The sequence below is a fragment of the Symphodus melops genome (genome assembly GCF_947650265.1).
Source record: "Symphodus melops genome assembly, chromosome: 21".
Classification (NCBI taxonomy): domain Eukaryota; kingdom Metazoa; phylum Chordata; class Actinopteri; order Labriformes; family Labridae; genus Symphodus; species Symphodus melops.
This window is the reverse complement of record NC_136711.1, coordinates 20,448,693-20,460,282: the sequence shown is the minus strand read 5'-3', so window position 1 is coordinate 20,460,282 and position 11,590 is coordinate 20,448,693. Positions and strand designations below refer to the sequence as shown.

Sequence of the window (11,590 nt, the reverse complement as noted above, 5' to 3'; positions counted from 1 at the left end):
GATCCGTTTCTGGGTTACAGATGATGTGAGTTATTTTCTTTGGATCTTTCTCTCAGGAGAGTTCCTCCCTGTTTCCTCCTGCAGCAGATGTTTTCAGCCCGCTGGCGTGACGTGGTGATGCTAGCTGTGGCGTGGAGGTTAGCCGCTAGCTCGAGCCCAGTGCTGCGTGTTTGTAGTTTCTTCCTTCCCGTGTTTACAGGTGTGCTCTCAGTACTGGACCTGCTCCTCAGTTTGTTTTGGAGTGGAAAAGCTGACCGTGCATCATCTGTCGTTTCACAGTAAAACCTTCTTATTGGAGTGGAATCGTTTTAGCGAGAGCGTCTTTGTGCCAAGAAGGAGAAGAGATGGCTGAATGAGACGGGTGCAGGTTACAGGCGCTCGGTGAAAGGAAAGCAGATACATCAAAGAGAGGAACAATCCCATAATCCTCTGTTTTCATGTCCGGTTCACCACATCAGCTGCTGCTCAGCGTGGAGCCCAGGAGAGCGAACAGGAAGAGCTTCAAGGTCAGAGGTCAGCAGGTCACAGAAAACACTCTCACTCGAAACACTGACTGTAGAAACGTTCAGTAACTTGTTTGAGCTGCACTCGGCTGCTTCTTTATCTGAGCTCATTTTTAACGAGGCGTTCATTTGAAGAAGAAAAAGGCGGCTTCACTCGAGAACACAGCCAGCTCTTTTCTGAAGGTTGACTTCATTATTCAGCAGTAACACACTGACCTCTCGTTCAACAGTGACACACTTTATTACTCTAGCAGCCTCATTCTGCTCTACCTCCTGAACCAGCTCAGGACAGGATAGGCGATCTCAAACGCTCTGTGCATGTCAGCCTCTGTTTTAATCCCTGGAAACAAACACAACACTGCTTCATTTAAATCACTTTAATATGGTGTTAATTAATGTTCCACAGATCAAAACACAGAATACATTCATCAGATCGAGGTGCTTCCAGACGTTTCCTGACCACAGGAACTTTTTCATAGTTCATGTCTGAACCCTCCCATCTTTTTGTATTGATTCCACACCGCAGGAAGTGAGAACCATGAATTTCCCTCGGGATCAATAAAGTATCTATCTATCTATCTATCTATCTATCTATCTATCTATCTATCTATCTATCTATCTATCTATCTATCTATCTATCTATCTATCTATCTATCTATCTATCTATCTATCTATCTATCTATCTATCTATCTATCTATCTATCTATCTATCTATCTATCTATCTATCTATCTATCTATCTATCTGTTTTATTCCCTACAAGTTCCAACAGTTCCTTGAACTTTGAAAAAGTTCCTGTGGTCATAAAAAAGCTGAAGGACCACAAAGAGTCAAACTTTACAAAGACACAAACATGGACTGTTTACCGCTCATAGTGATCTTCCCTGACGTGAAGATGACCATGGACACGCCCGGCATCACGTTGTAGAAGAGGCCGGGAAAAATCTCAGGTTCGTAACTGTGGAGGGTAAAAAACAAAAGGGTTAGGGTTATGGTCGTCCTGGTAACGCACTGCAACTGTAGGGTGGATTGAACCCACTCGTCCACGCCTGTCTTATGAAGAAACAGACGATTGGTTGTGTAGTTTTAAAACATGTGATGTCACTAAGCACGGGACGTTTGGAGTGTCCTGACCTGCAGTGGTGATAAAGGGCCATCCGCTCCAAACAGATGGGGAACGTTTTGCAAAAAGCCACCATGTTGTGGATCTTGAAGTTGAGGAAGCGGACGGGAAAGCCGAGCTTCTGCAGGATTCGAGCGTGCTTCCTGGCCGCTCTCTTGGACTGCTCTTCGCTGCACAGACAACACAACGAGACTCAGGAGTTATAGACATGCATGCCGAGGAACAACACGCCTGCAGAGCCACAGTTATGATTGATGCATGCAGACAGACGTGATGGCGCCCGTGCAGATCAGAGTCCCTTTAGTGTAGATGGACGCTGTGGTTCTGGGATTACGGATCCTCATGAACAGAGCTTTGAACTTCTGAAACACAACATGACGCACGTTAAAGCAGAAAGTACGATCCAACATTTAGACAGATAGTAAAGTTTCTGTAAAGACCAGTTAGTCTCTGTTTGTTAAGACTAAGAGTTGTGCCGACGTTGGAAGTCTTCGGCTGCGTCTTGTGTAAGAAAACATGTTTGATCTAAGGCAGAGCTGCAGCAGAAGGTTTAGCATCATTCATTATTCAACCTTTCCTTCCTGCTCTTCCCCAACAAAGGATGTGGCCTTTATTATATGTCTTATTCTGGGTCATGTGTCCGTACCGCCCTGTTGTACTGAACGTTCCTCCCGTTGGCAGCGATGAAGTTCAGGTCCAGCTCGCAGCCCAGATTCACAGAGGAGAAGATGTTTCTGCACACAGACACAAACGCTGAGCGTTGAATACCATCAGACGCTGTGGACTCTGAAAGAACTTCCATGACGGATTGTTTTGTTCGCTGCAGATTCAGGGGTTAAAAATACAAACGTAACGCTCCAGAAAAGACAAAATCGACTTTGTGTTTTTGTTGTCTTACACGATCTGTGGGACAAACGTGGCGTCCTGTACTGCAGGCGTCACAGGAATCGAGCGAGGAACTGACTCCTGCACCGACAGTTCGCTTTGGTGCTGGTCTGCTGTAGCTGTTGGATTCTGGGAGTTGTGGTCCAGACTTGTGCTGGTCTCTGTAACACACTTAGCCAGTAATATAGTTTTTCTTCCCCTGGTGAACAGATTTACTGTGCACTGACATGTGCGTGATATTCTTCCTGCTGCACCTGTGTCGTCCTGGCTGGCAGCACTCTGCAGCTCATCAGGGAGGAGGCTGAAGAACGACTCGTCACGTTGCTCCTCTTTCGCCTCCTCTGCCTCCACGTTTGAGGAGTTCTTCAGCTGAGAGAGTTACACCGTCCACAGAACAAGAGATGCATGAATTTATTTGGACTACAGTGTCATAAAATGCATGATAAACCTGTAAACAACTCTTTATTTTATTAATAGCAGCTGCCTTAGACGTGGATTCCTCTGCTGCTAAAATAGTCCCTAACAGATGTTATATTTCCTGCTGTTTCTAAGATTAAAAACTACATTTCCCAGCTGTTTGTAGGAGGTGTTTTAACAATGTGCATGTTCCTCTCAATTGAGGAAACTGACCCGAAAACATCTTATTTTCACACATAAGAGAGGGAGCTGGGGAGCAGATGGCTTAGTCGTTAAGTTGCACCACATGGAGAGGTTGGGTTCAACTCTGACCTGCAGCTCCTTTTGAACTCTCTCCTTTCACTATCCACTGTCTATCCAAAGAGAGGCGTAAAACCCCTAAAATATATCTTAATAAAAATTCAAAAAGAGGATCTGTACTCAGCCTGTACTCACGTCTGCAATGAATTCATCAAAGAACATCTCCAGCTCCGACTTCTCCATCGCTGCAGAACCTTCCAGGACTTTCCAGGGACCTGAATTTTTGGCCTAAGCCAACTTTTATTATTGACAATATTTGTGTTGACTCCTTGACATATTTTTATATATAAACATGAATGTGTAGATTCGAACATGTGTTGTTGCTAGGCGACGGAATCAACACGTCCAAGTTTGTATTTTTTTAAATTGATGGAGTTTGATGTTTTTTTTTTTTTTACTTCACATCAACTTTCAGCTTTGATTGTCACAATATCAGAATAATAAAAAACACTCAAATCTTAGCGAGTGTATTTGTCTGATTTTAGTATAATATTGTCCTATTTGCAGGTTTTTCTCACATTCCTTATTTTCTCCTCGTTATCTTGGAATAAAACATGTATGTTCACTTGTCAGGTAAACAGAGATGGGGGGGAAACGTGTGTGTAAAAATCGAGATTGTTATCTTCTAATGAGCTTTCGCGACTCTCTTTCAGACCACACTGACACCTGGTGGTGAGAAAAGAAACTCCAGCAACAGCAAGCTGAGAACAAGAAGTGGGATCAACTTAAATAACAAGCTTTTCTTTTAAATAAAACAGTTTGGCTCTACCTATAATGAAACATTTGAAATCAGGCCTTATTCATTGTCGTGTACCAAGGACTCACTCTGCTGCTGTGAGGTCATTACAGGTCATAATCTGAATATCTGCTGATAATTGCAGGAGGAGCTGCAGGTGCCAACACTTTTGATGTTGGCCTGGACCAAATGTTTGCTGTATGAAAGCCTGCTGACTTGTTATTTGTGCTGAAGCTGAATGTTTGTCCATAATTACAGCTGCAGCCTCTAAGCAACATAAACAGACGACTTCCCGTCTGCACTTATCTCTCTGCTCAAATATCAAGGACTGTTTTTATCACAGCTAACAGACTGAAAACCCTATGAGTCTGTGTTTATTTTTAGTGTCCTATCATTACCTCGTTAGCATTTCAAACCACCTCGTCCCATTTTTTAATGCCACATTTTATGTTTTTACTTTGTTTTTCTTCTTCCATCTTTCTTTAACATTACTCATCTTAACTTTCTTCTGGTATTCCATTATTATTTATTGTTTACTTTTTACATTAATTAAACGTAATTGCACCAGAATTAGCCACAAATTAAATTGCATATGTTGTCCATGTGCAGATCGACAAATACACAAAAGGAAGAAGATTATCTTAGAAACAGGAGTATGTAAAAAAAAAAAACAGAAGTCTATGAATGTGTACTCCTCCCTCCAAAGTGCCCTTCCTACAGCAGCCTAACTTTCCTTTTTAGGCCCTAATTGTTTCCCATGATGCTTTGGGCCCCTGTCATTGGCTCTCCATGCTGCAGCTGAGTGTGAGTCAGAGCAGCACTGAGACTCTGCCAGATGTGGGCCTGGCCGTCTGTGCGCTGATTTCAACCACAGTGAAATCTGAGCCTGGCTCGGCTCGCCTCGGCTCGGCTCGGCTCGGGCTCGCTGTATTTGGGATGTTTTACACGGGGCAGGACAAAGACACGTTACCAGGCGGGAGCACAGAGTGAGCAGATGTCCCTGCTCTGTGAAAACAAGGAGAAGAAGAAGAGAGGACATTGTTTGTGCAGAAGAAGAAGAAGGACTCAGAGACGGTAAAGTGTTCTCTCTCTTGTTGTGGATTCACGGACAGCTGAGTGACTGTAAAGTGGAAAGTAAAGAGTTGTTTGAATGTAAAAATAGTTAGTGTGAAACTTTGCTGACACAGACTTTAACTGTGTGTGAAGTTTGCTGCTGTGTCGCTTTCTTCCTGAATTTAATGACAGAGCAGCCAAAACAAGATCCACGTGTGGTCTCCTCTGTTCTCACACCGAGTCCACTTATTACAGACATATTATTAACACACACACACACACACACACGCACACACACACACACACGCGCGCGCGCACACATAGTTTCCAACTGCTTAACCGCTTAAAATGATAACCGTCAGTAAACCGCTGCTCCATAGCAACGGTTGCTATGTGTTACTCTGCTCGACAGCCCGCCTTAATAACTGTCATTAAAGCTAGCTACGCAGCTAATAGAAACAAGTTAAAGGAAGCAATGTTTATTTTAAGACAAATACTTAAAAATATTCGTTTTTGTTATCATATTGACTCTCAGATAGTTTCCAACTATTTAACTTCAAAAGATAACCATCAGTCCTTTATAGAAACAGTTGACATAGCCTGACTTAAAACTGACTCATGCTAATCCCGCCCAATAACGTCAATTAAATTTCAAGAAAGTTATGCAAATGACAAAGTAAACGTCAGAAACTAGTAAAACTATAATTAAGAGTATTTTACCTAGTGTTTTTTATTCTGAGCACTAGCTTCTTAAAATTGTTTTCAATGAGGAGCGAGCATTAGCATTAGCAAATAACGTCATAGCTGGTAAAGAAGTTAAGTTAAACTCGTTACAGCTACGAGACAGGTCAGGTGATTTTCCGACGTGTTTGATAATAGGACTGCACACTCGCACAGTGAGAGCAGAGCCGCGAGCCGATTCCCAGACTTCGAGGCTTTTCCCTTTCTTGATTTTATGTCAACCAACTGGCAAACAACGTCTGAAATCACCATGGCAACAGCAGGAATACCTGCTTACTATGTCTTCCTTCTCCCTTAAAGAAGGAAAAACCGTTGGCAGGAATATCCAGAGCCCTCCAGTTTACCAAGAATATTAGTTCTGATGAATGTGCTTGGGTTGGATTTAGCTGCTTGTTAGCTTGTGTTTGTGTGTGTGTGTGTGTGTGTGTGTGTGTGTGTGCGTGTGTATATTTAGTGACTAACTGATCTCTCCTCCTCCCCTTCAGATATGGCTGAAGATGTCTGTGGATTCTGATAACTCCTGTGTTTTACTGTCATCGAGAGATTCCAGAACCTCCTGCATTTTCCAAACCGCAGACGAGAAAGATGACATCCCGGAAGTGGGAGAGGAGAGGTGGGTGACTGTTAGGACTGACTTTTTTGTATGAGGGATTTCTAGGGTTGTAAATCAGCAGGAAACGATATCGATTCCTTTGGATTGGACGATTGGACATTTTCTCATAGTCTGCCACGAGATGATATTCAATGTGATGTGATTTAGAGACTTGTGATGAATGTTGACATTTAACACAATCAGTTACACTTCACATAAATAATTTTTTTTTTTAAATATTTTGTTGTGGTTATGATGAAACGTTTCTGACATTTGACCTCACCTATCTATTTAAACTTTGTGATTAATCGTGATGTGGATGTGGATCGTTTGCTTGCCCTGGTTAAAGTCGTTCTTTATCTCGTCTGCTGTGCTAATATGTCCGCTTGCTGTTAGCTTGTTAGATAGTTCGGGCCGACGCACAGCACAGAGGGAACTGTTGAACAGGTTTATGGTGAGAATTTCAAAATAAAGGCACATCATAAAGATGAGGATGTAGATCTTGTTGTTACTTTACACTTTAATTTGATCACTAAATCAGTGTGTCGATGCAGACCGTTGGATCGTTTCACCTCTCATGATTGCGACACACATTTGTTTACTTCTTGTCTCTTTATTCGGTCTTTTTTTCATTTCTAAATCACCATTTCTCCGCAGCATGAGGAAGTCGTTCGGGGAGCACGTACAACGTGTTTTAACATAAAGTTGAATCCTTTCAGCTGCAGCCGTTGTGTGTTTGCTCCTGCAGTGTTCTGGAGATGCTGAGTTACTCTAAGTTCTCGGACCTGGAGACATGGCTGTGTATGCCGTCCTCTCTGCTGCTGTCCAGAGACCTCGACTCCATCCTGTCCTTCTCCTCCTCTTGCTCCAACAACTCCTCCTCCTCACATGTATCCGACCACTCCTCCAATTCCGCACCAGCATCCTCGTCCTCCTCTCAGGCCTCCGACCCTCGCCACTCTACCTGCAGCGAGCCGGGAGAGAGCGACACACCTGTCAGGTGAGTCTGCAGACTGTAGAGTACTGTTCAGTTCAACTTGAAATCAATGCTGATTATTTTATGATTGTGAGTTTTTAATCAGCTGTTTTAATCCAGTCCTGTACGAACCGGGATTACAGAACACGCCACAGACTCCACGTACGACCACGTTGTTGCACAGATTGTTTACTTAAAAACGATTAGGCTGTCTATTCCCCTATAATCAGAGCTCATAGCTCCAGGTGAGTGTAAATATTAAGTGTACAGAGTTGTGTAAACTGGATAAACTGATCTTCACCTTCAAAATCCCAATGACTCGGTCCCCAGAGTCCTGGATCGGTAAGTACCAAGGACCGCTCGATGGCCCAGTTTCAGTTATTAACTGGTTGTGCGTGCTGCTCTCTGCGTTTAGGGTCTTTAATCTAGCAGGGCTTTGAGTTTGATCTCTCTTGAGATCAATCCCTCCCTCCCTCCTCGTTGTCCTCCTTCCTCCTCCCCTCCCTCCCTCCCTCCTCCTCCTCCCTCCCTATCTCCCTCCCTCCCTCCCTCCCTCCTCCTCATCCTCCTCCCTCCTCGTCCTCCTCCCTCCCTCCCTCCCTCCTCATCCTCCTCCCTCCCTCCTCGTCCTCCTCCCTCCCTCCCTCCCTCCTCATCCTCCTCCCTCCCTCCTCGTCCTCCTCCCTCCCTCCTCCTCCTGCTCCCTCCCACCTCGTCCTCGTCCTCCTCCCTCCCTCCTCCTCCTGCTCCTGCTCCACCCAGAAGAACATTGTTCCCTGGTTGCAGCAGCTCATAAAGTATTAGTGTGGCTCCATGGTGATGGCAGCTATGTGGGCAGAGATAAGCATGGAGGCAGCAGGGAGTCTGAGGGGAAACATGGGCGTTTAGAGGTTTGGGAAATGTGTTGCTGGTAAAGGAAGTGTAGTCCTTAGTTTGTTGTGTAGCTGCAGGGCTCTTCAGGGGGACGCACAGAGAACATAAAGAGAATGAGCTGTTCTGGCTTTTTCTTTATTAAAGAAGAAGTGAAAGGCCTCCTCCTCTCACTCATAACAGATAAACTTCTAGAAACACAGCTCCTCCTCGCTACAGCGCCCACAGCCAACAAGTCACGCTGCCTACCCCCTGCTTGAAAACGGGTGCTGCGTCTGTGGACACAGGAACTGGATGTCCTACTGCCAGTGAACGCAGCATCACTCTCCCGACCTTTAGATGAAGGTTTCATTTGTTCTGACACAAAAGATCCTGACTGACCTGATGGAGAGATTGAGCTATCATTGATACACACACACACACACACACACACACACACACACACACACACACACACACACACACACACACACACACACACACACACACACACAGTAAGCTAATACTCCTGTTGGGCATTGAACACTTGAGGAGGTCTTTACCTTCGGTGGACCTTCCTCTTCACTCGGATGCGATTCTCCACCTCTTAAAAGCAACACGTTCGGGATCAGAGCTCAGTCACCAGGATGTGTTTTGATGCCGTTGTGACTGTGAGGTGAACGTGGGCGATCTCAGATGTTCAGATGGACTCAGCTGCTGGACTTTGTGCATCGGAGGAAAAAGTCTGGAAGCGGCCGTGTTCAAGGTTCATGGCGGAGCTGCAGCTACGTCGTGTCAGAGGCCAGGTATCAGCTCTGATGAGAATCAGTGTGTTTGTGTAGATGCTGCGTGTAGACAGTCTGTAGAGACGGTAGAGGTGGCGTGCAGACAGTCTGTAGAGACGGTAGAGGTGGCGTGCAGACAGTCTGTAGAGACGGTAGAGGTGGCGTGCAGACAGTCTGTAGAGACGGTAGAGGTGGCGTGCAGACAGTCTATTCTCCTGATTATATCCTGCTGCCTTCTCTCAGTCAGCTCACTCTGACTCTCTGCAGGAGAAACATTGAAACGCTCAGACGCTCAGACTGAAACTCTTCAGGCGGTTTATAGACAGTAAAAGGACTCTCCTGTTTTCTGTTCTTTAATCCCTGCAGGTCATCAGACTCCACCTTCCTCGCCCCCGCTCTAGAGAAAGAGAAGCACTTCCTCAGCACGCCCCTCCTCCCCATCCTCTCCTCCACCCCCGCTGCATCACGGCTGAGCTCAGAGACGAGGGACTCCTCCTCCTCCCATGGCGGGGTCAGCATCAGGAAGAGGAGGCGGCTGGCTGCCAGTCCAGGAGGACTCCACTGGAACTCTGCAGGTGAGTCACAGGTAGTCCCAAAGAGACACCTGATCTGTGAGGCCGCGTGTCCACCTGGCGTTTGTTCCAGGTAGAAAAGAGCTGGCCGTGCGCTCAGGAGTGTTTGTAAGAAGCGTTTGTTCACAAGCGCTGCACGTCAGTTATCTTTGGCACTGGGCGCAGTGGTTAGCGGCCTGCTGAATCTAGATTGCCCGTAGGTGTGAGTGTGGCGCCTGGTCCAGGGTGTCACCCCGCCTCTCGTCCAATGACAGCCGGGATCTGCTCCAAACACAACACGAACCTGAACGGGAAAGGTCAGGACTGAGTCGGAGCTCCTTTTCAGGGGGAAAACAGAGGGATCAGAGATTTATGATGTAAACAGGAAACGGGTTCGATGTGAGGTTGTGGACGTGCCGTCACACTCCGAGGGCTTCACTTCCTGTGTCGGTCCGTCTTTTCATTTAGCTCCACCCTTCACCAGAATGATAATAACTTCCTGTTGAGCAGATTTGTTTAAATAAAGTCGTCGTGCCGGCGAGGGCGAACTCGTCTCTGGCAGCGGGCGCGTTCAGCTGTGATCGTGTCAGTCGCAGTGTGGCGTGCTCTCTCCCAGAGGAGGAAGAAGCTTGTTAGAACCAGACGTCCATACGTCTCATCGTCGCTGTGATTGGTTTATCTCGCATTTCTTTACATTCATCTTGGGAGCGGTCCTGGAAGGACGCAACCGTGTTAGATTTCAATACTTCTCATTTTTAAAACAGAAACAACTCAACGATACAGCACAAAACAAAGAGTAACCCTTTAAAGGACCAATCAGAGAGCTGCGTTTATTTAAAGGACCAATCAGAGAGCTGCTCTCTTCCTGTGTGATCATGAAGGAAACCTGCTGTGTTGAAGCTTCTCTGACAACAATGCAGCAGCCAGTATGTCCTCCTTCTAACTTTAGATTCTGCTCCTGAATGCTCTGGATCTGATTGGACCAGAGAAGGTAGGCGGGGCTTTGAAGGCCGTTTTGGACGCCCCTGGGTTTGCCAGATATGAGAGCAGTTATCAGGTGAACAGGTGTTGCAGCGATGGAAGCGGGCAGTGGAACTGGTTTTAATGTGTCTCAGATCAAAAAGTTAGTGAAGCTAAGACGACTTGAAGGTTCAGATGTGTCTGTGACTTCCTGCACGTTCAGGCTGAGTCTATAAACCAAACAGGAAGTGCACGTTCTCTGATTTCCCCGTGGAACATCTTCTGGTCTTTGTTTTGAGACGAGCCGTCTCAGAATCACTTTCAGTTTACGGGTCCCAAAGACTTCCTTCCTTTTCCACTTTTCCTTCACCTCAAGGAAAGACGACATCGGATCAAGACGCCAGCTTCTGTTTTCAACTTGTTCCCGATGAGGAGAACACACACGGCTCTTATCATGACTGAAACTGAAACACTTTCAGGTCGTTTCTCTGACTTCAGATCAGAAGGCTGTTTGCTTTGTGTCCACCAGAGGGAGCTGTTCAGCTGTGTGAGGGATATCATGATCCTGCTGAGCACTGACACATTTCAGCTAGCTGCTAAAGAGTCTGTGAATGTTTTCAGTTATTTAATATGCTTCTTTGAATGGTCCCTAGGGGGAAACACTGAGAGCATAAAACACTATACAAACAAACATTTACAAGCACAGGAGAATAAAAACATCATATTTAATAAGTGTCAGAGTCACACATCTGCTCTCAGCTGTTCAGATGGCGATGGACGGTCCCGTGTGGTCCTCTTCACAGCGGCTGTGGGTTCGGGTCGTCCCTCTCTCTCCTCCTCATGTTTCCTGTCTCTCTTCAGCTGTCCTACCTGACGAAGGCAACAAGTGAAACTCTGAACATACCTGTGTGATGCCACCAGAACACAGCATCTGTCTACATTTTGTAATAAACATAATGTTTCTACATCGTGCTGGAGGTTGCCTTCAGTCTTTGACTGTAACAGAAATCATCCTGTGTCCTTTTAAACCAATCAAACGACAGAGTTCACTTTGATATGAACATACAACACATGGGCTGTTTCTTGTTTTCTGTCCTCATCAAGTTTTAATTCAGCAGGT

At 45.7% G+C, this 11,590-nt stretch overlaps 2 protein-coding genes across 7 annotated transcripts in view; one reads left to right on the top strand and one right to left on the bottom strand.

Moving 5' to 3' along the window:
- Window positions 1-725: 725 nt before the first annotated feature.
- LOC306842338 (uncharacterized protein) lies at window positions 726-3,547 on the bottom strand. 2 transcript variants are annotated; one of them, XM_079372527.1, is made up of 8 exons: window positions 3,363-3,546; window positions 2,765-2,879; window positions 2,524-2,671; window positions 2,272-2,359; window positions 1,896-1,987; window positions 1,637-1,795; window positions 1,369-1,460; window positions 726-843 (listed from the first exon to the last, which is right to left on the bottom strand). In XM_079372527.1, the coding sequence occupies exons 1-8, from the start codon at window positions 3,408-3,410 to the stop codon at window positions 770-772; spliced, it is 816 nt and encodes a 271-aa protein (XP_079228653.1). In that variant the 5' UTR covers window positions 3,411-3,546; the 3' UTR covers window positions 726-769. The 2 variants fall into 2 exon arrangements, with proteins under 2 accessions (XP_079228653.1, XP_079228652.1); XM_079372526.1 differs by having other exon boundaries at window positions 2,524-2,879; window positions 3,363-3,547.
- Window positions 3,548-4,736: 1,189 nt separating this feature from the next.
- Window positions 4,737-11,590, top strand: part of ankfn1a (ankyrin repeat and fibronectin type III domain containing 1a) — a 54,414-nt gene continuing 47,560 nt past the window's right edge. For 3 of the 5 annotated variants that reach the window (XR_013781723.1, XR_013781724.1, XM_079372507.1), the window contains exons 1-4: window positions 4,737-5,037; window positions 6,243-6,370; window positions 7,098-7,349; window positions 9,326-9,534. Coding sequence is in view for 3 of the 5 variants with exons in the window: in XM_079372507.1 (XP_079228633.1) it covers window positions 6,255-6,370; window positions 7,098-7,349; window positions 9,326-9,534 (577 nt within the window). In the remaining 2 variants the exon portion in view is untranslated. Of the gene's footprint in view, window positions 5,038-6,242; window positions 6,371-7,097; window positions 7,350-9,325; window positions 9,535-11,590 lie in introns of those variants that run through there. The other 2 variants (XM_079372508.1, XM_079372509.1) reach the window with 2 other exon arrangements.

Bases quoted from the DNA above. Each gene is read 5' to 3' on its own strand.
- LOC306842338 (XM_079372526.1), bottom strand. From the start codon at position 3,410: ATGGAGAAGTCGGAGCTGGAGATGTTCTTTGATGAATTCATTGCAGAC. The intron at 2,360-2,523 runs GTAAGACAACAA...GTCTGTGTGCAG, and splicing joins ACGTTTGTCCCACAGATCGT to AAACATCTTCTCCTCTGTGA. The intron at 1,461-1,636 runs GTCAGGACACTC...TACCCTCCACAG, and splicing joins GCCCTTTATCACCACTGCAG to TTACGAACCTGAGATTTTTC.